Source organism: Suncus etruscus, chromosome 2, assembly GCF_024139225.1.
Source record: "Suncus etruscus isolate mSunEtr1 chromosome 2, mSunEtr1.pri.cur, whole genome shotgun sequence".
NCBI classification, from domain to species: domain Eukaryota; kingdom Metazoa; phylum Chordata; class Mammalia; order Eulipotyphla; family Soricidae; genus Suncus; species Suncus etruscus.
The window spans coordinates 95,229,599-95,253,861 of NC_064849.1; the positions used below are offsets into that span (position 1 = coordinate 95,229,599).

General features: G+C 41.0%; 1 protein-coding gene across 1 annotated transcript in view; it reads left to right on the forward strand.

Moving 5' to 3' along the window:
- CPLANE1 (ciliogenesis and planar polarity effector complex subunit 1) overlaps window positions 1-24,263 on the forward strand; it is a 154,953-nt gene that overhangs the window by 23,317 nt on the left and 107,373 nt on the right. Inside the window, 11 exon segments of the mRNA XM_049769035.1 lie at window positions 519-768; window positions 976-1,128; window positions 5,214-5,983; window positions 6,992-7,200; window positions 8,364-8,444; window positions 10,276-10,440; window positions 13,497-13,670; window positions 14,887-15,115; window positions 17,877-18,016; window positions 19,000-19,217; window positions 21,671-21,835. Of these exon segments, the coding sequence (XP_049624992.1) occupies window positions 519-768; window positions 976-1,128; window positions 5,214-5,983; window positions 6,992-7,200; window positions 8,364-8,444; window positions 10,276-10,440; window positions 13,497-13,670; window positions 14,887-15,115; window positions 17,877-18,016; window positions 19,000-19,217; window positions 21,671-21,835 (2,554 nt within the window).

Consider the following 24,263-nt stretch of genomic DNA (forward strand, 5'->3'; position numbering starts at 1 on the left):
TGAGTGTAGAACTAGGAGTAACTCCATAGCATTGCTGAGTGTAGCCCAAAAACAAAGAGTTAACTTTAATAATAAGAATGTGCTTCCTTCATTATAGTTTGTACTTAGATTAAACATAAAACAATGCATGCTACATTCAAGGAAAATAGAGGGGCCAGTATACAATATAGTATACAATGGGTAAGGCTTTTGCCTTGTATACAACTGACCTGGGTTTGATCCCCAGCTTCCCATACCATCCCCCAAGCACCTCCAGGAGTAATTTTTGAATGCATAGCCAGGAGTAATCCCAGAAAATTGCCAGGTGTGGCTCAAAAAGCACCAAAAAAAGAAAGAAAAGAAACATGTAATGACTAATGTTTTCCTTATTATTCCTTGTGTTTAATTTGTTAATAATTAATTAATTTGTGTATAATTTGTTTATAACTGTAATTTTCCTTGTTTGTTTTCCTTTTCAATAAAATAATTGTTTTCTTTAAGACATTTTAAAACTAATTTTTCATTTTGATGTTTGTTAGGCCACAACAAATGACCCTTCAAGATTCAAATAATTCTGTAGAGTCATCAGCTTCTGATAATGACCTCATGAGACAGAGGTTTTCTGTGAAAGCACATTCACAGTTGCCCTTCCTCATTGTGTCTGATGGATACATGGTCACAACTCTTCGGTTTCATGATAATTTGTCTCCATCAGTGCTTATGAGATCCCTTTTGCTTGATGTAACCCAAAAGCTTGAAAATACATACCAAAATATGGTAGTGTCTAAGGTATGGTGCTTTTTGGTATCACTTGTAAAAGTTTACCTCTGAGTCTTTTCAAAGTTAAACTTAACTGTTTAGGGTATACTGTTTCTTATAGTAAACATTTACTATATTTAAATCTTTGGATGTAAACTGTTGTGCATAGTTTTAGGTTGCTGCAGTGGAGTTATGAATAAAATTTTACTCATGAAAACCTTTTTTTTTCTTCTGTAGCCAAAAGACAAAGGGCTGAACTTGCGATCACTGGATTCCCTAAGGTCCAGTCTATTAAAACATGAAGGAAATGAAAGTTTGACTGATTTTACAGTGCCCAGATTCTTACAAGCAGAGGAAACAATGGAATTAAATGAAAAATTGGATTTGCAGGTACATATATTTCTTCTCTTTTTTTCCCAGTTTTTTTTCCTTTTTTCTTTTATGGTAGAGAGAGGGGCATTCTTAAAAATTATTTGCTTTATTTAAACATATGGTTACAAGGTTGTTCCTAATAGAATTGTTTGTTTTCACAATTACTAAGTTGCTCATGATTCAGTTTCAATCATACGATGTACAACATCCTTCACTAGGGCACATTTTCCACCACCAATGTCCCAGTTTCCTTCCCTACCCTGTCCCCTGCCTACATCTGTGGCAGACATTTTACTTCTCTCTCTCTCTCTCTCTCTCTCTCTCTCTCTCTCTCTCTCTCTCTCTCTCTCCCCCCACACACTCTCTCTCTCCTCCCTTCCTCCCTCCCTCTTTTTCTCCTTTTTTCTATTAGTCACTGGTTTGCAGTATTGTTGCTGAAGGGGTATCTTGCCTATTACTTATCTCCTTTCAGCATCCAGTTCTGTCCAGAATGATTTTTTACAACTATCATTGTCTGGTGGTCCCTTTTCTGCCTTAACTGCAATCTCCTGCTATTTGTGGCAAGCTTCCTACCATGGATTGGTCCTCTAGGCCCTTGTCTTAGTGAGATTTTTTTTAAATTATTTTTTATTATTTTAATTATGACAACAAAGATGCAAAGAAAGAGGACCGGGTAAAGTTACAGTGGAAGCCCAATCACCCATAAACAGAATTCTCGGTAGTCCCATCGATGATATCCCAGCCTTGAACTTTCAGCCAAAGAACATTAAGAAAAACAAAACTGAACCCCTGTACAATACAATTACTTTGTCCCTCAAATCCCCAGTTGTAGTACATACTATTTCTTAGCAGCACACAATATAATCTAAAGACATTAGACTTATGTAACTCCTTAAACATTGAGGGCAACGTACATTTCTCTAGTTCCATGCACATGCTAACTAGTTTAAGTTAACATCAAAAGTTTTAGTGGCTTGTTTTTCTTAAGAATTGGAGTCAAGGGAACATAGTAAAAAATGGAATTAAAGTGGCATTTGTTTGCATAGGCCCACCAAAACATAAGGGACATGGAAAGACAAATTATGGTCTAAATACAAGGAGACCTTACCCCTGAAGTTTCCTGGCACAGGACTGACTCTAGGCTCCAGGCAAATTAGTTTGTTCAATTCAAGTCATCGTCTGTAGTGGCAATACACCTCCATTCCTCACATAGTCTCTGTTGTTGGTATCATGCTTCTGTATTAAAGATCCTGGAGTCTGCATCTCCCATATTGCAGTCGGGGAGGTGCAGAGCATCCTCTCGTTTCACCTCACATTTAAGGGGGACTAGAGAGAACCATGTCCTGTAGAGCAGGTCATTGTTGCTGTCAAGTCTTCTCAGTGTAAACGGAAGTCTCTTTTTAAGAGGTCGATGTCAGACCCTTGGTAGTGTCTTTCCTGGTAGAGGACTGCTTCCAGCTGTTGCTGTAAAAGACCTTGGATGTTTCGTAGTTAGCTTGCCTAGTTCCGGCGTGAATGGAGGATGCCCATTCTTCTGAGGCCTGTGCCAGGTCATTATATCAATGTTCAGGGTGTAAGGTACCTTGTACTGAGATTTATTAGATAAGAACTTATCTGTATGTATGATGTTTTCCCATTTTAATGTGTCTATGCAAACAAGAATCAATGCCATGGGGCGTTATTGGTGCATCTAGAGGCACTAGGAACAAGACCAGCAATTTCCATGACATAGTTCAATCATAGGCATCAAACTGGGGGACAGTTCCACCAACAATCCTTACTGAACAGCTTACAAAGACAAGACAAGATGAAAAGTGAATAGAAACATCATGGTAGAAGACTATATAGAGTGTTACATCAGCTAAAGAAAATACCATTAAAATATTCAAAAGATATATGTGTTCAATTTATGTCCTTCTAAATAGTTCTGGGATTTGTTACATATACTGTATGTCTTAGGTCAGAGATTAGAACTATGTGTTACTGAAGTTAAGAAGGGTAAATCTGGGGTACTGATGGTTGGAAGGAGCAAGTGTTCGCGCGGTTTGCAAAATGTAGACTGGTATGAAATTACCAGTGACAGACTGAGTATAACTAAGCAGCTATCTGCCACCCACCAAATCAAACTCCACCCCCTAAGCCCCACCCTAGGCCTGTCCATGCCGGCTAAAAATCCTGCTCCGGGAAGGGAGGGAGACCCTCCCAAGCCCGGAGTTCAGGGATTTGCTCCCCACCCTAGGCCAGGGACCCGGCCCGGCCTGGGAGTGGGGAAAACCCCGGGTGCCCCATCAGCTCCTCCCAGGAACCCACCTGGAGATCCGGAGGAATGGGGGAGGGGGCTCGGTTGACCCCGATCCAAGCCCCCTACCCTAGGCTGGACCATGCGGCCGCTGGCATATGGGGGGGCCTGCCAGCTGCCTGTCCATGCCGGCTAAAAATCCTGCTCCGGGAAGGGAGGGAGACCCTCTCTCTCTCTCTCTCCCCCACACACTCTCTCTCTCCTCCCTTCCTCCCTCCCTCTTTTTCTCCTTTTTTCTATTAGTCACTGGTTTGCAGTATTGTTGCTGAAGGGGTATCTTGCCTATTACTTATCTCCTTTCAGCATCCAGTTCTGTCCAGAATGATTTTTTACAACTATCATTGTCTGGTGGTCCCTTTTCTGCCTTAACTGCAATCTCCTGCTATTTGTGGCAAGCTTCCTACCATGGATTGGTCCTCTAGGCCCTTGTCTTAGTGAGATTTTTAAAAAAAAAAAACTTTAAACACCATGGTTTACAAAGTTGTTCACAATACATTTTGGGGGTATTCAGTATTTTCACATCAATTCCACCACCTGTGTAACCTTTTCTTTACAATCATCCCTAGTTTCCCATCCACTTCCTAAGGCTGCCCCCTTAAAAGTACAAAATAAGTTATGTTATATTGCTTGTTACAACAAAATGATAAATAGAACTATGAAGAAATATGTCAGTAAAGAATGTTACAAAAATTGTTGTATCTCACAATGGGATTATTAACATTGAGGATTTACTGAACTGTTTGTTATCAATTGAGCCTTCTGTGTTACTGTGTTTGTATATTGAGCTTAGTTGGCTTCTATGCTCCTCTCCATCTAATTTGTTGGCTTGTCAGTATTGTGAATTTTGGAGCTTTCATATCTGCAGCCACATGCCTCAGGAGCTCAGTGATCTGTAGAACTGGGATGATTATCCCTTCCAAGGGGGATATCAGCCTGAAGACTGATATACCTTTTGGTTTCATTGTCTTGGTTTTGTATCTCTTCTGAGATTAGACAGGAAACTGTGAAATTGGACATTTTATATGGCTGCAGTTGTGGGTGTGGCTGCTGGGGCTTCCAGTGGTACAGAACATGGAGGGTAGGAGACTGCCAACCCCCACTTCTAGAAGGCTCAGAGTTTTCAACCCAAAGACAGGTGTACCTGGGAGTTTTATTGGCTTGGTATCTCTTCAGAGATTAGTTTCAAAGCAGCAAAATTAGGTAAATTGTATGGTTTGTGGCTGTAGGGTATAGAGGATGTTGCTTGGGCTTTACCTGGGTTGGGACTTGGCCTGACCCCCTCTCCCAAGAGTGCCCCAGAATTTTTAGGCCAAAGACCAGTGTGCCTGTGAGGTTCATTGGCTAGGCTTGACATCTCTTCTGAGATTTGTTAAAATTTAGAAATTAGAAACTGAAGCTGAGCTATTTACATGGCAGTGGTGGCTGTGGGGTGGCACCTATTTGCTTTCAACAATTACATATTGACTTTAGGAAATATTTTTTTTTACTAAAAGAAAGAAATTTGAGATAAGGGCCCGGAGAGATAGCACAGCGGTGTTTGCCTTGCAAGCAGCCGATCCAGGACCAAAGGTGGTTGGTTTGAATCCCGGTGTCCCATATGGTCCCCCGTGCCTGCCAGGAGCTATTTTTGAGCAGACAGCCAGGAGTAACTCCTGAGCATCGCTGGGTGTGGCCCAAAAACCAAAACCAAAACCAAAAAAAACAAAAAACAAAAACAAAAACAAAAGAAATTTGAGAAAAAGATCTCTTTTGGTAAGGTAATAAATGATGTTACATGTACTTTTTATTTTCCCCCTTGTTTTAGGATTTTGAAAGAGAAGAAACTAATGAGGGAAAAAACTTTTCAAACAACTTATTCTCTTCCTGGAACCAGAAAGATGATTCATTGTTTAGTAGTGCTAAAGAGGGAAGATTGGAATTTGCTTCTATGTTTGATACAGTACATGCAAAGGATAATACTGAGGAGACAGATAAAACCATTACCCAATTGCATTCTATCCAGAAAAATCTCCTTGCAGCATGGACTATAGGAATTTCTAAGAATGTGTCCGAAAAAAATTTGATGTTAAACTATACAGTAGTTTGTATCACTCATTTTTTCTACATTCTTCAATTTATAAAATGTCCCTCTTCCAAACTTGATCTTTTATTAAACATGAGCCCTAAACTTAATGAATGGCTGCTTTGTATCTTTCAGATTTTTAATCAGTGTTTGGCAATCCAATATTGGGATTTGAGATACAAACAAGATTTGGGACATTTAGTAAAGCTGACCTCCAATACCATTAAGCTTTTGCTTTCTCAGCAGCAACCGGATCAGTTATTCTCAGAGAAGATTTTAGCCTGTTTTCATTTACTCAGAGTGGTAACTGATAATTTAAATAGGATATATAGTCTCCAACCTGAAGTTACTTTAGCAACAGCTGATGGAAGTACAGCAGCAAATCAAGACTCGTTAGTGGTACCCATCTTCCAAGAATTTCAAGATTTTGATTGTCTGGAAAGTGGGTCTTGGAACTCATCTTTAAAAATTTATCCTCAAGCAGTCAATCTTGTTCAAAGGCCAGGAAACAGGTAGAGTATAAATTTAATATCAATATACTGTTAACATTATAGTTATTTTTAAACAATTGAGATACAATTTCCATATTGTAAAATTTGCCTCTTTAAAAGTGTACAGTTCTGGGCCAGACCAAAGTACAGCAGATAAGTTGCTTTCCTTTGACATAATTGACGTGGGTTCAACTCTTGGCATCTCATATAGTTCTCTAAACCTTGCGCTGACTTACTCTGGAATGCGGGACCAGGAATAAATCCTGCGTACTGCTAGGTGTGGCTCCCAAACAAAAAAGTATATAGTTCTATGGCTTTTAGTATAGTCACAAGAAAAATAGACAAGCTTCATAATATTTGTATTACCTAGAGAAAGCCTTGTAATAATTAATACTCAGTATTAAATATTTTATCTTACTATAAATGCTTTATGATGTGCACCAAATGCTATTCAACATACATTTTTTGGTCTTGAGTATCAATGAAATATTTTTTGTTTAGGTAAGAACTATAAAAATGAAAATACTGCCAATGCATCTATGAAGATTATAAAAAATATCTTATGTAGTTTTTGGATTCACAAATGGTACTTTGAGTGCTTTGGGTCACTTTCAGCAATTTTTGGTGATGGGTGGTACTGGGACTTCTGCACAACAGGTATGTGTTCCTCTCTCCTCTAAACCTTGAATTTTTGTTTTTGTGCCATTCACCATGATGCTTAGGGCTTACTCCTGACTATACACTATACACTGGTGGGACTTCGGGTTTCCTATGTGGTACTGGGGATTGAACCTAGGTCAGCTGCATGTAGGCTAGATACTCTTATCTACTGAACTACTACTCCAATTTCTCCCTCTCCCTCTTGTACTATTTTACTTTATTTAAGTCTTTTCAGTTTGTAAATCTGATTAGCCTATATGTACATCAGTGAAAAATATAGCTAAACCAAAAGAGGCAAAGAAGGAGGCTCTACACATTTGTATCCCTACTCTGAAATTGATTATGGTCATTTTCCGATTTCACTTGCAGATTGAATGTTCTCTGGAGAATATTGTACAAAAAAGCTTTATGGTATCAACTACACTTAAACAAGACAGTTGCTGTAGGTGATAAACAATTAGCTGAAAAGATGATTCGTGAAGCATCTACTGTCAAGTCACTGATTTATCATATACAGGCTAACTTACAGGCTGCTGGAGTTCGTTTGAACGAAACCTTAGAACTGAAATCTATCCATGGTCAGTATGTCAAATGCAATTTTATTTATTTATTTTTGGTTTTTGGGCCACACCCGGCGATGGTCAGGGGCTATTCCTGGCTGTCTGCTCAGAAATAGCTCCTGGCAGGCACGGGGGACCATATGGGACACCGGGATTCGAACCAAGCATCTTTGGTCCTGGATCGGCTGCTTGCAAGGCAAATGCCACTGTGCTATCTCTCCGGGCCCGTCAAATGCAATTTTAAACTTCACAACTGCTCTATAGAGTTAACTGGACTTTGATTTTACTAACGAGTTACAATGAGAGGCTGGAGAGATAGCATGGAGGTAGGGAATTTGCCTTACATGCAGAAGGTTGGTGGTTCTAATCCTGGCATTCCATATGGTATCCTGAGCCTGCCATGCTTGAATTCTGAGCATAGAGGCAGGAGTAACCCCTGAGTGCTGCTGGGTGTGACCCAAGAACCAAAAAAAAAAAAAAAAAAAAACCACAAAACAAAAACCTAGTTACAATGCTTTGCTTTTTGAAATAATTTTTGGGTAAAGCATGTCCACTGGGGCTGGAGTGATAGCACAGTGGTAGGGCATTTGCCTTGCATGTGACGACCGGGGAAGGACCTGGGTTCAATCCCTGGAATCCCATATGGTCCTTCGAGCCTGCCAGGAGCGATTTCTGAGTATAGAGCCAGGAGACCCCTGACTACAGCTGGTTGTGGATCAAAAAACAAAGAAGACATGTCCATGGGGCAGGAGCAATGACACAAGCGGTAAGGCGTCTGTCTGCCTTGCCTGCCCTAATCTTGGATAAACGGACCATGGTTCTACCCCTGGCGTCCCATATGGTCCCCTAAGCCATGAGCAGTTTCTGATCGCATAGCCAGGAGTTATCCCTGAGCATCACCAGGTGTGGCCCCCCCCCAAAAAAAAAAGACATGTCCACTAACTCTTAAAGTAAATTTTTATGGGGGCCGGGAAGGTGGTGCTAGAGGTAAGGTGTCTGCCTTGCAAGCGCGATCCTCTGGCGTCCCATATGGTCCCCCCAAGCCAGGGGAAATTTCTGAGCACATAGCCAGGAGTAATCCCTGAGCGTCAAACGGGTGTGGCCCAAAACCAAAAAAAAAAAGTAAATTTTTATAGAGTAATATATTTAGCCATGACTAATTATTGATTATAATTTTTTAGGTGAAGAGTGTTTCCTGTTAGGATCTTATGACAAGTCTGTTCAATTGTGGAAGAAAGCTCTAAAAGAGATCCAAGAGACAGGTATATGGGATATCACAAAAAAATAATACTCGGCAAGTGTAGACAGAGGCATGGGATGGGTGGGAAAAAAGAATAATACTTAATATTGGTAGGAATTTATTTTAGCACAATGTAGAGCTTCAAAATAGTTCCTGCTGGGGCTGTAGCAATTGTACAATGGGTAGGGCATTTGTCTTGCACGCAGCTGACCTGTGTTTGATCCCAGGTATCCCATATGGTCCCCTGAACCTGTCAGGAGTAATTCCTTTGGACAGAGCCAGGAGTAACCCCGGAGAACTGACAGATATGGCCTACTACCCCACCCCCAACCAAAATAGGGACTGAAGAGAGAGACTAGAAGTTAAGGCATTTGCCATCCTGGGGCTGATCTGACACCCACATAGTCTCACAGAGATTACTGGGAGCTACACTTGAGCATTGAGTCAGGAGCACTGTCAGCCATACCCCCTTCCCCAGTAAATTTGCAGATTTCTGGAGGGTATCTTGCTGTGCAAAACAAACCAAAGAGATAACAACAGATACTGGATGTTCTCACTCATTTGAGATCATAGAATATAGAGACACGAAAAAGGGAATGGATAATATTAAATGATTTAAAGTCCTTGGCCTTGAATTGCAAAATTAAGATGGACAAGCAGTGAGGAGAGAAGGAGAGTAGTGAAGAGGTGACCATAGGGTCTTTGTTGGAGGATCTTAGGCACATTGGTGAGTGATGAGGTATGGTAACTGTACATCAAAACTATAAATGTTAGCACTATTGTAGTCATGTTACCTAAAATACACTAATAATTTAAAAACTGACATATTTCTGAGTACTCATATGTTTTTTTTCTCACATTGGATGATGCTCAGGGCTTATTCTCGACTCTGTATTCAGGAATTATTCCTAGAGGTGCTTAGGGGACCAAACGAATGCTGATGTTGGATACTGAACTTCCTGTTATGAGATACTGTTAGTGAACTTTCATTCTGACAGGATGAAAATTTGCAGCATTTTGTATAGAGTTAGACATCATAGAATGTGATGAAAAAAAGTAATAGAGTTAAGAACTTAAAATGAGGGGCCGGAGAGATAGCACAGCAGTGTTTGCCTGGCAAGCAGCCTACCCAGGACCTAAGGTGGTTGGTTTGAATTCCAGCTTCCCATATGGCCCCCCCCTGCCTGCCAGGAGCTATTTCTGAGCAGATAGCCAGGAGTAACCCCTGAGCACCGCCGATGTGGCCCAAAAAATCAAAAAAAAAAAAAAAAAAAAAAGAACTTAAAATGAAAAGAAGCCAAAGTATTGGAGTGATAGTACACCAGGTAGGTCATTAGCCTTGCACAAGGCTGACCTGGGATGGATCTGGGTTCAATCCCCACTTCCCATTTGGTCTTCTGAGCCTGCTAGGAGTGATCTCTGTGCATAGAGCCAGGCAGGAATGACCCCTGAGTGCCACCGGGTGTGGTCTCAACATTCTCTCCCAAAAAGAAACCAAAGTATTGCTGTCCTATTAAACCTTTTGTTTTGGCTTGTTTTGTTTTGTTTTGGGGCCACACCCGGCAGTGCATAGGGGTAACTCCTGGCTCTGTGTTCAAAAATTACTCCTGCAGGGGATTGAACGTGGGTCTGTCCCAGGTGAGCAGCGTGCAAGGCAAATGCCCTACCCACTGTGCTATCACTCTGGCCGTATTCAACATTTTAATGTATTTAAAAACATATATAAAATCCAGTTTGTGAATGTGAAGCTTACTAAATTTACATATTGTGAAGGCTTTCATTTTTCTAACATATATATTAAGAACATCTCAATAGTATGTTTGTAATGTAAATCATTTTATTTCCTGTTTAAGGAGGAAAAAGGAGATGTTATCTTCAGATACGTTACTATCTTTCTCTCCTTTACTGTCACCTCTACAACTATAACTTAAATGATGCTCAAGGATTGTGTGATCAGCTGGTAAAAGAAATACTGAGATGGTCTCATCTGCCTGTAAAAGAAAATGAAGATTGCGCAGGTATGTCTTTCAAAAATCAGTGGCACTGATCGATCTCTCCTTAAATTTTTTGTTTACAGGACCAGAGCAATAGCACAACAGGTAGGACATTTCCCATACGGTCCAATGAGCCTGCCTGGATGAGTGCAGAGCCAGGACTGAGTGCTCCTGGGTGTGGCCCAAAAACCAACCCCCCCCCCCAAATTACAGGTAGATGTGGAATTGATTGCACATAAAAGTTTATTGTTCTTTCTCTGTGGTGACTTAATTTATTTTTATTTTTATTTTACTATTTTTTTTAATTTGGTTTCTGGGCCACAACCAGTGATTATCAGGTTACTCCTGGCTATGTGCTCAGAAATCGCTCTGGCTCAGGGGACCATATGGAATGCCGGGGATTGAACCCAAGTCTGTCCTGGGTCATCTGCATGTAAGGCAAATGCCCTACCACTGTGCTATCTCTCTGGCCGGTGACTTAATTTTTATATTATGGTGAATTTTGGACTATCAGCATCTTAGTAGTAAGGAATATATTTAATTTCTTTTTGTCTTTGGACCACATCCCCAAACCCAGTGTCAGGGCCTACATTTGGCTCTGTGTTCAGGGATCACACTTGGAGGTGCTTAGGGGACCAAATGTGGTGCCAAGTATAGTGTTTATCCTTACCTTTTACCCACTATACTGTCTCTTTGGTCCCTTATTTTTAATTTTTATTTTTGGAGCCTCAGAGTTTAGTGACCTGAGGTGAATTGATAATAGTTTTTTACAGTCCTATTGGACATACCATTAGATTCCTAAACTTATGTAAAGATTCCTTTACATATTAATAGTTTCTTTAACGGTTGTTTGTGATTATCTAGTAAAGTGAGGAAAATTGTAAGATCATTTAGCTTAAAAAATAAATTTTTCTCAGGTAATCTGAGTCTTTGATTTTTGGGATGACTGGAATATAGCCCATGGACTTACACGTGCAAGGCACACATTCTACGGATGAGCCACATCCCTGTGTAAATGCTGTTGGGGCCGGGCTACAGCTGATGTGTGTCCTGTGGTTCTAGGGACTATGCAGTGTGAAGGATCAAACCACCATGGGCCTCCTCATGACAGTTATGTATCTTGATCTTTTTTATTTGTTACTCCCTGGCTTTGAGCTCAAGAATCTTTCCTGGCAGGGCTCCAGAGACCATATGGATTCCAAGAATTGAACCTGGGTTGACTGTGCAAGGCAAGAATGCTGTACTGTCACGCCCTGATTTTTTATTTTATGAACCATTGAAAGTGTGCTTAGTCTCTGGATTGATTTTTGAAAAAGAGGCATATTGGGGCCAGAGAGATAGTACAGTGAGCAAGGCATAAAGGCAGGTAAGGCACTGCATGTGTCCAACCCTGGTTAAATCCCTGACATCTCCTATGATTCCCCCAAGCCTGCCAGGAATAATTCCTAAGCACAGAACTAGGAATGACCACACACCACTGGTTGTGCCCTGTGGCCTCATCCCCCCATTCTTCCCAGGTAATTTGATCTTACCTGCAAGACCCCGCCCATTCCTGGGAGGAGTCTTGGAAAGGTTAGGTAAGGCTTTGACCAGAGAGGATTAAGGGCTTTTAAGCTTTTTGGTCTTTTGGCTTTTGCATTTTGGCCAGCATGGAGAGGTAACAGGAGGAGACATGGCTGGAAAAGCTAAGACACAGGGCAAACTAAGGATAGCATGTGTAAATGGTTAAGATTGACCACACATGTGGTGGATAGGGCATGAATGAAACTGATACTTCCTGATGCCTGAGTGAGTCTGATTCCCACCGCGACCACCTGAAGATGATGACCTGACGGTTAATGGGGGATGGAGCCACGTGGCCAGGGCCTAAGGACAAAGGCCTCAATCCACCATCCAAGGACATCATAAGGGCTGATTTTCAACAGTGCCCCACCAAAAAAAACTTTTTTTTTTTTTTTTTTTTTTTTTTAGTTTTTGGGTCACACTCAACAGCGCTCAGGGATTACTCTTGACTCTGCATTCAGAAATTGCCCCTGGTAAGCTCAGGGGACTATATGGGATGCCGGGGATTGACTCCGGGTCCATCCCAGGTCAGCATTGTACAAAGCAAATGCCCTGGTGCTATGCTGTCAGTCTGGCCACAAAGAGGCATATTTAATTTAAGCACTAAACAGCATGAAAGATATTTGAACACATAAGTATGTTTATAATCATTATTAGATTGTCAGATGCTTATTGTGCATATGAATTTGTCTAAAAGGCCAATATATAAATTCCTTTTAGATGGGATCATACTAACTTCCTTATGTTTTGGAAGGGGGAGAACACGAGCCACTCCCAGCCATGTTTAGGACTTATTCCTGATTCTGAGCTAGAGTTCACTTCTAGAACGGGCATGGGGTACTCTAGGTGTGCAAGTTATTAAATCCAGGCCAGCCACGTACAAGGTTAGCACTTAAATCCTTTTATTTTCTCTCCAGTCCCATGTTAACTTGATTCTTTATTATTTTAGCCCCTATTTATAAATTATTCTTTGTCATTTTCACATCAATTTTGTGTTCATTATGAAAGAGCAGTACACTGGGGCAGGAGCAGTGGCGCAAGTGGTAGGGCATTTGCCTTGCGTGGGCTAACCTAGGACAGACTGCGGTTCAATTCCCTGGCGTCCCATATAGTTCCCCAAGCCAGCAGCGATTTATAAACACATAACCAGGAGCAACCCCTGAGTGTCATTGGGTGTGGCCAAAAAAAAAAAAGTGGTAACCCTGAGTGCCGCTACCGGGTGTGACCCAAAACCAAAAAAAAAAAAAAAGCTAAAGTCACAAATCCCTTGTGTTGGGATTGTTTTATTTAATCCCAACATGACTGTCTACTCAGTCATTGTTTCTCAGTGTGCATACTCAGAACTGTGTATTAAATGTTTCTGTTCTATTGTCTTCAACAGGTATAGATAACTTTTATAGATTAGTTTATAAAAGCCCTCAATGCTCACGATAATTTTTTTATTTGTAAGTTTTTTAGTATATTATTGGGAACTTATTATTACTTGATGTTCTTTGGTCATTTATTATATCCTTTAGCTCCTGAGAAGTCTGAGGGCAAGTTCAGGGTTAATGGCAGTATTCATCCTGAGGCAGCATTGAGGGTGATCCAGTCCATGGCCCGTTTCATGGCCGCCTACTTCACCAACCAACAGCTTTGCATTTTGCCACCTCACAATGTCAATGTTCTTCCTCCACTTCATATTAAAACAGGTAATAGAGTAAATAATATTTTCACCGTGTGTGTGTCTTGTTTGTGTGTGTGTGTGTGTGTGTGTGTGTGAGAGAGAGAGAGAGAGAGAGAGAGAGAGAGAGAGAGAGAGAGAAAGAGAGAGAGAGATGTTTAGGGGGCCCATTGGGGTTGGCCATATTGAGGCAATTGACTTAACATCTGTACCATCTCTGGTCTTCTATTAATTTTGTTTCATTTTGAATATGTGATTTTATTTTGTTTTGGCCATATCTAAGTGCTCTGGGAGCCTTTTATGCTGCTGGGGATTAAACTTGGGTTGATGACATACAAAGCAAGTACCTTGCTCACTATACTATCTCTCCAGCTCTTCTATTAATTTTTTTATGATTTTTTTGGGTCATACCCGGCAACACTCAGGGGTTACTCCTGGCTCTACATTCAGAAATGGCTCTTGGCAGGCTCGGGGGACCATATGGGATGCCGGGATTCGAACCACCATCCTTCTGCATGCAAGGCAAATGCCATATCTCCATGGTATCTCTCCGGCACCTCTTCTATTAAATTTATTAACCTTTCTTTGTATCAAGCAGTGTTCTATTTGACTAATATGCAGTGACACCTTATGAAACTTATATGCAGTTTTTATTTTCTTTTATCTTTTGGATCACACCTGGCAGTGCTCAGGGATTATTCCTGGCTCTGTGCTCAGAAATTGCTTCTGGCAAGCTCGGGGGACCTGGTGGGGTGCCAGGAATTGAACCTGGGTTCATCCCAGGTCAGCCATGTACAAGGCAAACGCCCTACTACTGAGCTATCACTCCTGATAGACTTATGATATAAAATAAATTACGTACTTGTTCTTTTTATTTTATTTTTTTTTAATTTTCATTTTGAGCCATGCCTGATGCTGCTCAACTTTACTTTCTGCTCAGTGCTTATTCTTGGAATGATGCTTGGGGAACTATAGGGTACCTGGTCTAAAGCAAGCAAAGCTTGCACTCGATCTTTTCCATCTTATAACTTTTTTTGGTTTTGTTTTTGGAACATTTAGTGGTGCTTCTGTCTTATTTCTTGCTCTGTGCTCAGGGGGCTTCTGGTGCAGATTGGAGGACCACTTGGGATACTGAAGATCAAACATGGGTTTGATCAAACACTCTACATGTTATACTATTGCTCTGACCCCATGATATAAATTTTATAGATGTAATTGTGATTTTATTTATCCTTTACTCACAGAGCAGTCTCTTCGACTTATTTCTCTGCAACACTCTAAAGTGGCAAGTGTTATAAGAGATCAAAATATTTCTAATGTGTGGACAGTAGAATATGCCCTTGAGTTATTATTTATTGGTGGCCTGGTTCCAGAGGCTGTGTGGTTGGCACATAAGCTTGGAGACTGGAAGACATCTGTTTCAATTGGTGTGGCCCTCCAACTCTTCTGTAAACTGGATAGCAATTTAAATAGGTATGTCCTTTTAGGTATACTTAAGAAATAATATGACAGTATTATCTAAAATATCTTATATTTCTCTCACTGCTGGTATTGGCACATTTTATGGTATGAGTTCAGTATTGCCTATGAAATTTTATTAGTGATATAAATGATGTTTGTACTAATATGATAGCTCCATATAACTATTGAGCTCCTGAAACATGACTAATAAGACCAAAAAACTGAATTTTCCTTTACATTTTCAAATTATTGTTTTTTGTTTTGTTTTGTTTTGTTTTATTTTGGGCTATACCCAGTGTCGCACAGGGTTACTCCTGGTCCTGTGCTTAGAAATTATTCCTGGTAAGCTCAGGGGACCCTATGGGATGTCAGGAATTGAACCCGGGTTAGCCATATGTGAGGCAAACATTCTGCCCACTGTGCTATGGTACCGGCCCACAAAATATTTTAAGTTTTTTTTTTTTTTTTTAAGCCTACAGCACCTGGCATTCCCAGGCAGTCTCCCATCCAAGTACTAGCCAGGCCCGACCCTGCTTAGCTTCCGAGGAAAAATTTTTTTTTGTTTTTTTTTGTTTTTTGAGCCACACCCGTTTGACGCTCAGGTGTTACTCCTGGCTACGTGCTCAGAAATTGCCCCTGGCTTGGGGGGACCATATGGGACGCCAGGGGATCGAACCGCGGTCCATCCTACTCTAGGGCTTGCAAGGCAGACACCTTACCTCTAGCGCCACCTTCTAGGCCCCGAGAGGAAAATATTTTAAGTTTTAATACCTATATATTGCTAGTCTCTATAGCATTGACCAATTTAGTGATTGACCTGTGTTAAAATGTGGTGGGTTTTTTGGGTACATTTAATTCTTAGTTATTTCTTCAAAGAACTTATAGTCACTGGAGATTAGTTTTCTGTCTTTGTGTTTGTGTGTGTGTGTGTTTGGTTTTTGTTTTTTTTTTTTTTTTTTTTTTGGTTTTTGGTTTTTGGGCCGCATCCAGCTGCACTCAGGGGTTATTCTTGGTTCTCTGCTCAGAAATTGCTCCTGGCAGGCACGGGGTATCATATGGGATGCCGGGATTCGAACCACCATTGGTCCTGGTCGGCCGCTTGCAAGGCAAACACCCTACCGCCGTGCTATCTCTCTGGCCCCATATTTTCTGTCTTAAACATCATGTGAATTTTAAACTAATAGTATCAATCACTAAATTTTAATTTTTATGAATGTTATAGTATTGATATCTTTTATATTTCTTTTTATTTTTTTCTTTTTACATTGGTTTTTGAGCCTCACCTGGTGGTGCTGAGGGGTTATTCTTGGCTTTTTGCTCAGAAATTACTCCTAACAGGCTCTGGGAAATGCATGGGATGCTGGGGATAAAACCCAGGTCAGATGCTTGCAAGACAAATGTCCTACCTGCTGTGCTATTATTTTCTAGTCCCTGCTACTTTTTCTATTTCTATTTTTTTAACTTTATTTATTTATTGATTGGTTGGTTCTTGGGCCACACCCAGTGGCGCTAAAGGGTTACTCCTGGCTCTGCACTCAGAAGTTGCCTCTGGCAAGCTGGGGGACCACATGGGATGGCAGGAATCGAACCTGTTCCTCTCAGGTTGGCCGTATGCAAGGCAAACACCCTACAGCTGTGCTATCTCTCCAGCCCCTACTTTTTCTATTTCTTAATTCAATAACATTCAGAACATATTAAGTAACTACTCTGTATCAAGCTCTACATCTAGATATTTAAGAGGATATAAACTTAATCACATATTATTTTTGTGCATAAGGTATGTACAGTTTAACAGAGAATTTAGGACAAAATATGATTGAAAGTCCATAGATGGTAGAAAGTGGCAGCATAGGAGATTAATATAAAATGAGAACGGAAAGGCCAGGAAACACTTTATGTAGGAGATGTTATTTGAGATGATGAGCATTGAAGTGAAGATAGAATCGACAAATTGAGTAACTATATCTAGAGAGAATATTCAAAACATGGGCCATAGACATGAAGAAATTTTACTTTGGGTTCAGAATGCAAACAGGGTGGCAGTTGGGAAAATAAAAAAGGAAGATGTTGGGGCCAGAGTGATAGCACAGCGGTAGGGTATTTGCCTTGCATGCGGCTGATTCAGAGCGGACTTCAGTTCGAACCCCGGAATACCATATGGTCCCCCAAGCCAGGAACTATTTCTGAGTGCATAGCCAGGAGTAACCCCTGAGCGTCACTTGTTGTGGCCCAATTTAAAAAAAAGGGGGGGGGGAGATGTTACCATTCTAATCTTAATACTCTCAATACAATATTTTCTTGAATGTTTCTTCCTCCCTCCCTCCCTTCCTCTATCTCTTCCTCCCATCTATATCTTCCTCCCTTCCAGGATCTAACCCATGATCTATGATCCCTGCCAGGGATCTAACCCAGGTCAACTATGTGCAAGGAAATGCCCCCCCATACTCTTTCCAACCCCCAGATTTTATTTTCTTTTTTGGGGGTCCCCAAACCTGGCAGGTTATCCCTGGTTCTGCACTTAGAAATCACTCCTGGCAGGCTTGGGGGGGACCATGTGGGATGCTGGGGAGAGAACCTGGGTCCATCCCCAGTTGGCCACGTGCAAGAAAATGTCCTACCACTGGTGCTATCAGTCTGGCCCCCTCCCAATTTTTCTTTTTTATATGTAGGATAAAGAAGGTGAATTTAATTGCTTCTGAAATTTTCATATTTATTGATGTACAAATATTTCTTTTATAAAATTTGAATTTCTTTTAATTTGATATGATTTCAGGTCTCAGAAAAAGAGTCTGAATCTTCCATTAAATATGACTCCAGTACAGATTTTCCAGGAAAAACTGCAATGCTTTTTAGGGCAACCAGCCTCTTTGGAAGCAAAAAATGAAATGGGCTCAAAATATAAACAATTTACAGGTTTGTTCCTTACATAAAATCTCACATACATAACAAATAATATAAACATGTGGTATATTTTTTTTTATTTTAGGCCACACCTGCCAGCACTCAGGGTTACTCCTGGCTCTTATCTCAGAAATCACTCCTGGCAGTCTCGGGGTACCATACGGGATTCTGGGCATTGAACCAGGATCGGCTGCATGCATGCAAGGCAAATAAATGCCCTACCCACTATATTATTTATTGTTCTGGCTCCAAACTTGTAGTATTTTTTAAAAGCTGCTAATATTCATAAATATAATAGTACTTTTTATTAGCTATATCTTGCTGCATTTAGATTATTTTTTTTGTATTTACAGAATCTGAGGCTCTCAGTCATGGAGATCCTTAGACATTTAGAACTATGTAGTTCAACTTTCACTTGTGTGTAAATCATTGGTTTTTATTTATTTATTTTGGATTGGGGACCACACCTGGTAGAGTTTAGAGCTTACTCGTGACACAGATTTCAGGAGAGTCTTAGGGGATCATATGTAGTATCAGGGATAGACTATGGATCAGCTGCATGTTTAGTTTTTAAAAAGGCCACATCAGGGATCGTGAGATGTCGGGGATAGAACTTGGGTCTTTCATATACATTGCATATGTTCTAATTCTTTGGGATCATTGATTTCCTTTATTGTTAAAGTAACAGAATAGTAATCTCTTTTTAGGGGGGTATGCTACACACAGCCATATTCAGTGTTTACTCGTGGCAGACCTTGGGGTTCTGTATGTGGTGACAGGGCTCAAACTTGTGTTGGCCATGCAAGGCAAGCACCCTGTCCACTGTACTATTGCTCTGATCCCAGAATAGTTAAGTTCTATCTGGAAACTTGTATGCTTTGTGTGTCAGTCAGTGTGTTTATTTCTGGTGATCATTTTTTTCAGAGATTTAATCCTACAAAATAGGATACATTTATTATAATTTCAACTGTTTATCCTAAACTTATTCTTGATAGATCCCATTGAAGAGGAAAATGCAAATCTACTCTTTGGTTCAGTGCAAGAAGTACTGAAAGCAGCAGTTATGGCTGATGCAGATATTCTTTCAGAGACATTTCAGCTTCTGATTAGTTCTGCTAAGGACTTCAGCAAGAGACTGTGGGGCTTGGTGCCCATTGGCTTATATCTTCCAGCTCCTCCATTATACTGTCCTCAGCCAGCTATTCTTAATGAGGTAAGATTAGTGCTTAGTATTTTAACTAATTTAAAGTTGATTTTGTCCAGGTTTTACTTCTGACTCTGCATTCAGTGATCACTCCTAGAGGGGCTAGGATTCATATGAGATACCAGGGATTGACATTGAACCAGGTTGACTGCATGCAAGACCAGAATCCTTCAGAATCCTACCCACTGTACTCTCTATAAACCTGATTTTTCTTTTGTTTTGTCTTTTTTGTTTTTGGGTCTCACCTGGCAATGCTCAGCGGTTACTCCTGGCAGGCACGGGGGACCATTTGGGATGCTGGGATTCGAATCGTTGTTTGTCCTGGGTTAGCTGCATGAAAGTCAATTGCCCTACCACTGTGCTATCTCTCCAGCTCCTCTAGATTTGATTTTTGTCGTTTCATTTATTTATTTTGGTTTTGGGGCCACACCCAGCAGTACTCAGGCTACTCCTGGTGATGTTCAGGGGACTCACTATATAGGTTGCAGGGGATTGAACCCAGGTTGGTTGAGTGCAACCAACCTATTCTTATCTTTCCAACTCCTGATTTTGTGCAGTTTTTAAATAACCAGCTTGATAATAGTTATCAAATTAAAAATGTAATTTCTGGAGACAAAATTCCATTTTGGGAAGTGTATTATAAACTTCTATTTTTTCGGGGGGGGGTGGATACCCAGCTTTGCTTAGGGTTTACTCCTGGCTCTGAGCTCAGAAATCACTTGACCATATAGAATGCTGGTGATCAAACCCACATTTGTTTTGGATCAGCTAGCTGTGTGCACAGCAAATGCCCTACCACTGTGCTACCACTCCAGCCCCAATAAACTTCTATTTGTCATCTCTAAAATATAAGTGTAGTGATAGGACCTCTCATAGGTTTTTCATAAATGAAATCCTATAAAATAATTACCATAGGGCAAGGTCACATAGTAAATATCCAATAAATGTTCAAGTCATTACAATAATAATCAAATTTACTATTTTTTGTTTGTTTTTGGGCCACACCCAGGAGCATGCAGTGGTCTCTCCTGGCAGGCTTGGAGGACCATAGAGATGCTAGGGATTGAGTCCAGGTTGCCTGCGTGCATGGCAAACGCCCTACCCTCTGTGCTATTGCTCTGGCCCCCAAAATTACTCTTTTTTTTTGTTTGTTTTTTGTTTTGGGGCCACACCCGGCGATGCTCAGGGGTTACTCCTGGCTGTCTGCTCAGAAATAGCTCCTGGCAGGCACGGGGGACCATATGGGACACCGGGATTTGAACCAACCACCTTTGGTCCTGGATCGGCTGCTTGCAAGGCAAACGCCGCTGTGCTATCTCTCCGGGCCCCCAAAATTACTCTTTATAAAAAATTTTTAGGGTAAGATTTTAGCTGGGTACTTGGAGGTCACTCCCAGCAGTGCTCAGGGGATCATGTGTTATTGTCAGGGATTGATCCTGAGACTCCTGCATGAAAATTCTGGTTCCAGCTATTTCAACTATCTCTGATTATATATACGTATTTAAAAAAAATAGATTTTTGAATGGGGTTCTGGGGGAGGACACCCATGATGCTTGTGGGATCATGTGGTACTGAGGATCAGACTTGGGGCTTCTAGACACAAAACATGTGTTCTGACCCATTGAGCCTTCTTCTGGGTTCTAAAAGTAGATATTTGTTTAAGACAGCACAGTAACCATGTATCTGAATGAAAGCCTTATATTATTTTGATCTGTTATTAACATCATTGCTTTTGCCTCTTTTGAAGGATTTATTTTGTTCCTAGTCAATTGAACCCAGGCCTTCTAAGTGGAAAACATGAATTCTAGTCCTTTGAACCATCTCAAAGAACTTGGGGTCACCTCCCAGCCCCAACAGACATTTTTGAAAGAAACCATAAAATTTCACAAATTGAGATAGAAGCTGTGGATTCTTGGGGCCAGAGGGATAGCACAGTAGGTTGGGGTGGGTGATTCCTTATACATGGTCAGCCCAGGTTTGATCCCCTGCATCCCATTTGGTTCCCTTGGCCCACCAGGAGTAATTCCCTAGGCAGAGCCAGTAGTAACCCCTTATCACTGCATGGTATCATTTCCCCTCTCCCCCTAAAATAAAAAGAGTAGAAGCACTATATTCTATCTGATGTGGGAAGAGACTTGGGGTCATGTCTATTTATATTGTATGAATAGAGAGAAATGGTTTCCTGACACAATTCAATTCTTTGAGGCCATGCCTCAAAAATTACACATTTCTAGGAATATTCTAGTTTAAAAAGCTCTGGGGTCACTCCTGACTCTGTGCTCAGAAATTTCTCCTGGCAGGCTTGGGGGACCATATGGGATGCCAGGATTTGAACCACCATCTCCTGGTGGTTGGCCACGTGCAAGGCAAATGCCCTACTGCTGTGTTATCTCTCTGGCCCTATTTATTTATTTTTTAAATCTTCATATTGCTAGCTACTAAACTTGATTTGTTTTCTTCAGGAAGATGGAGATGATCTTTTTCTAAAAGCTGAAAAAGATAATCGTCAAAAGGTGTCTGGGATCCTTCAGCGTATTCTTCTGCTTTTCCGGGCAGCACGCTGTTCCTTTCCTGTTGCACAGTGGTATATCTTGCAGTTGAGGTGGGCAAGAAAAGTAATGCAGAAGGTATGCAAGTGTCCTGACTATTTCTGTGTATGTTCTCTTTTTTGTGATGGTGATGGGGGGATTGGACCATACCTGGCAGCGCTCAGAAGTTACTTCTGCCTCTGTGCTCAGAAATTGCTCCTGGCAGGCTTGGGGGACCATATGGGATGCTGGGGATCGAACCTGGGTCTGTCCTGAATTGGCCGTGTACAAGGCAAATGCCCTATCACTGTGCTATCACTCTGGCCCCATATCCATTTCTGTATATCTTAAAAAACCAGACTATCCTAGTATTTATGAATATTTATAATTGGGAGATGTTCACAGTTTCTGCTATAAGAATGTATACATGTTTATTTACAGTAAACAACCTAGAGAGATCACTTCTTCCTGCTGCATCTAAGTTGGGTTTTTATGTAGTCCCATTCTTTCTGGTAAGGGATAGTGTAATATAGTTAATTAATTCCAGGTGTTTTCAATTATTTATTTAGATTTTAGTACCACACCCAGCAGTCCTCAGGGTTTACTCCTGGCTCTATGCCCAGGGAACCAAATTCACTGTTTGGGATCAAACGTGAGTCCATTTAGTGCAAGGCAAGCACTTTAACCCCTGTGTACTCAGTTATATTTTTATTCCCCCACAATCTTGGAAAGTTTATTTGTTTGTTCGTTTATTTTTCGGCCACAACCGGTGATGCTCGGGTTATTTCTGTCTATGTGCTCAGAAATCACTTCTGGCTTGGGTGATCATATGGGATGCAGGGGGATTGAATTGCGGTTCATCCTAGGCTAGCGCATGCAAGGCAGATGCCTTACGCCCTGCGCCACCATTCCGGCACCAGAAGGTTGATTATTAATGTTATTTTTTGTTTTGGGACCACACCCAGCAGCACTCAGGGGTTACACCTGGCTCTGCATTCAGAAATCATTCCTGGTAGACTTTGGGGACCATATGGGATGCTGAGAATAGAACCTTGGTCAGCTGCATGCAAGGCAAATGCCCTACCTGTGTACTATCATTCTGGCTCCAATATTTTTATGTATGTATGTATGTATGTATGTATGTATGTATGTATGTATGTATGTATATTTAGTTAGTTAGTTAGTTAGTTAGTTTTTGGGTCACACCTGGCAGCACTTGGGTACTCCTGGCTCTACGTTCAGAAGTCACTCCTGGCAGGCTCGGGGGGCCATATGGGATGCCAGAATTCGAACCACCGTCCTTCTACATGCAAGGCAAACACCCTACCTCCATGCTATCTCTCTGTCCCCTCAATATCATTATTTTTATAATACTTTACAGAGTTCTTTTTCTTTTCCTTTTATTATTTTTTAAGTTTTTTTGGGGGGGGCACACCTGGCATATTCAGGAGTTACTTACTCCTGACTCTGCACTCTGCTCATTCCTGGCTGTGCTCAGGGGACCATATGGAATGCTGGGGATCGAACCCAGATCAGTTGCATATAAGGCAAATGTTGTATTCACTGTACTATCACTCTGGCTTTGCTTATTTTTTGTGTATCACAACTGGCAATGTTGGTGTAGTTTGTTCGTTTTGATGGGGTCCATCCCAGCACCCAGCAGTACTCAGGGATCACTGTTAGGGGGCTGTTTATGAGAATGCCAGGCAATGAACCCATCTCAAACATGTGTCAGACATCCTACCCATTGTACTATACTCATCCCCTGTTTTCATATTTGTGACTTGTTAGAGAAACTGTGTGATATGTCTTGTACAATAGTCTATACTTTTTTTTTTTTTTTTTTTTTGGTTTTTGGGTCACACCAGCTCTCAGGAGTTACTCCTGGCTCACACTCAGAAGTCATTCCTGGCAGGCTCAGGGGACCATATGGATGCCAGAAATTGAACCACCATCCATCCTGGGTTGTGCTTGCAAGGCAAATGCCCTACCTCTGTGTTATTGCTCCAGCCCTATACTTATTCTTACTTGATGGGGGGAGTGAGCAGGGAACTGAACCCAGGCTCTTATATACAAGACAAGTGTTCTATTGCTGAGTCACATCCCCAGCCCAATATTCAGGATTAATTTGATCCTTTTAAAAATGAGTATCCTTGGTGCTGAAGTGCTAGCACAGTGGGTAAGGCTTTTTTTTTTTTTTTTTGCCTTTGTACATAGCTGACCTGGGTTCAGTCCACAGTATCCCATATGTTCTCTGAGCCTGCCATGAGTAATTTCTATTAATTAGTCAATTAATTAATTATAATAGTAATTTCTTTATTTAAGCACTGTGGTTACAGAAATGTTCATAGCTGGGTTTCAGTCACTGAATGTACACCAACCTTCACCAGTGTAACTCTTTGCTGATACCAATGTTGCCCATTTCCTCCTCCCCCACCCTCTCAGGCATTCTATTTCTCTCTCTCACTATCATTGTCATGGTAGTTGTTAGTGTAACTGCACTCACCACTCTTTGTACTAAGCTTCA